This window comes from Octopus bimaculoides, chromosome 28, assembly GCF_001194135.2.
Source record: "Octopus bimaculoides isolate UCB-OBI-ISO-001 chromosome 28, ASM119413v2, whole genome shotgun sequence".
Classification (NCBI taxonomy): Eukaryota; Metazoa; Mollusca; class Cephalopoda; order Octopoda; family Octopodidae; genus Octopus; species Octopus bimaculoides.
Genome location: NC_069008.1, coordinates 2049912 through 2051335, shown reverse-complemented (window position 1 = coordinate 2051335; position 1424 = coordinate 2049912). Strand labels below are relative to the sequence as shown.

Here is a 1424-nt window from a genome sequence, read left to right as displayed (position 1 = left end):
ATATATATATATATGTCTGTGTGTCTGTGTCTGTGTTTGTCCCCCCACCATTGCTTGGCAACCGATGCTGGTGTGTTTACATCCCCATAACGCAGCAGTTCAGCAAAAAGGGACCGATAGATTAAGTACTAGGCTTACAAAGAAGAAGTCCCGGGGTCAATTTGTTCAAGTAAAGGTGGTACTCCAGCATGTTTTAGTAATTTGTATTTAGAAAGTTGATCTTTGGTTTGGCTGTTGTTTCTAGCTTGTCAGAGAAAACACTTTAATCCTATTATCTATCATAGGGCGGTGGGGAGTGGTGTTTATTTATTTTTTGAAAAATTGAAATTTTACAAATTTTTTTTTTCAGAATCATAATCTCCATATTTTTCAACGTATTTCGCCAAAAAAATTCTAAAACAATTGAAAAAATGAAGAAATTAGGCGGTGTGGGGAATTTAAATTTTGAAATGCAGATTCTGAATCTCCGCATTCAAATTAATGGGTTTCTGCAGAGATAAAAAAAAACCCAACAAACGGAAGGAGGTGCAGTCCATACCCTTTACTTCCGCCCTATTTTCCTTAAAGTTACGAGGGAAAAAATCGGATTTTGTGAATTTTCTGAAGTCCTCTCCCCACTTTTTCGGAAAAGGTTTTACACACAAATTTCTTTATAATCGTAATCTATGCAATTTGAAAGGTATTTATATAAAATTTCATTCAAAAAGAAACCATTTTCCTAAAAGTTGTGAGGGAAAAACTCGGATCTTCCCCAATCACCTAGTTGCTTTCTCCTCAGTTTTGGTTTCATATTCGTTTCCTACACATTTATTTACACCCGTGGCACTATTTATTTTCTATCTCGTTTCCGGGTAATGTAAACATTAACATACTATTCATTCGTTCTTAACTTTAGATTTTTAAATTTATTTTTGGTTTATTCGTCTCTGACTATTCCTCAATATCAATACTTGTTGCAACACACGTTTTCACATGAAGAATCTTGCAAAACAAATGCATAAATGTAAAGTTGTAAAATATTCTCTAGTTATAACGAAGCCTCTCTACTTTCGGTACTTAGTGCCGAATTCAAAAAGCAAAGAAGGAGCTCTCAAGACACTGTCCATTTATCTTGCGATGAACATTATTTTCTGCTAGGATGGCAGGGGTGAGTGTGATTTTTCTGAGAGTGAAGTATTGTACTGAGAAATACAATTTTTTCCTTCACATTTTAAAATTAGCTTCGAATCGTGAATATTACATGAATTGAATGATATAAACCTGTCGTGAGTGGCAAACGAGACAGGGTGGAGATGAAAGAGGACTAATTGAAATCGCGTTCAGATTAAGGAGAGATAACTTGACATTGGTGGGTAATTTCAAGTCTTTTCACACCGGTGAAACTTTCCGGTTTCTTCGTGTGTTTCGTTTCAGTTTTCCGTGTC

At 35.3% G+C, this 1424-nt stretch overlaps 1 protein-coding gene across 1 annotated transcript in view; it reads left to right on the top strand.

Annotated features, from left to right (window-relative positions):
• LOC128251181 (zinc finger protein 479-like) overlaps nt 1-500 on the top strand; it is a 5187-nt gene extending 4687 nt beyond the window's left edge. Inside the window, exon 3 of the mRNA XM_052977729.1 lies at nt 350-500. Coding sequence (XP_052833689.1) covers nt 350-500 — 151 coding nt within the window. The remainder of the gene's footprint in view (nt 1-349) is intronic.
• The last annotated feature ends 924 nt before the right edge of the window (nt 501-1424 follow it).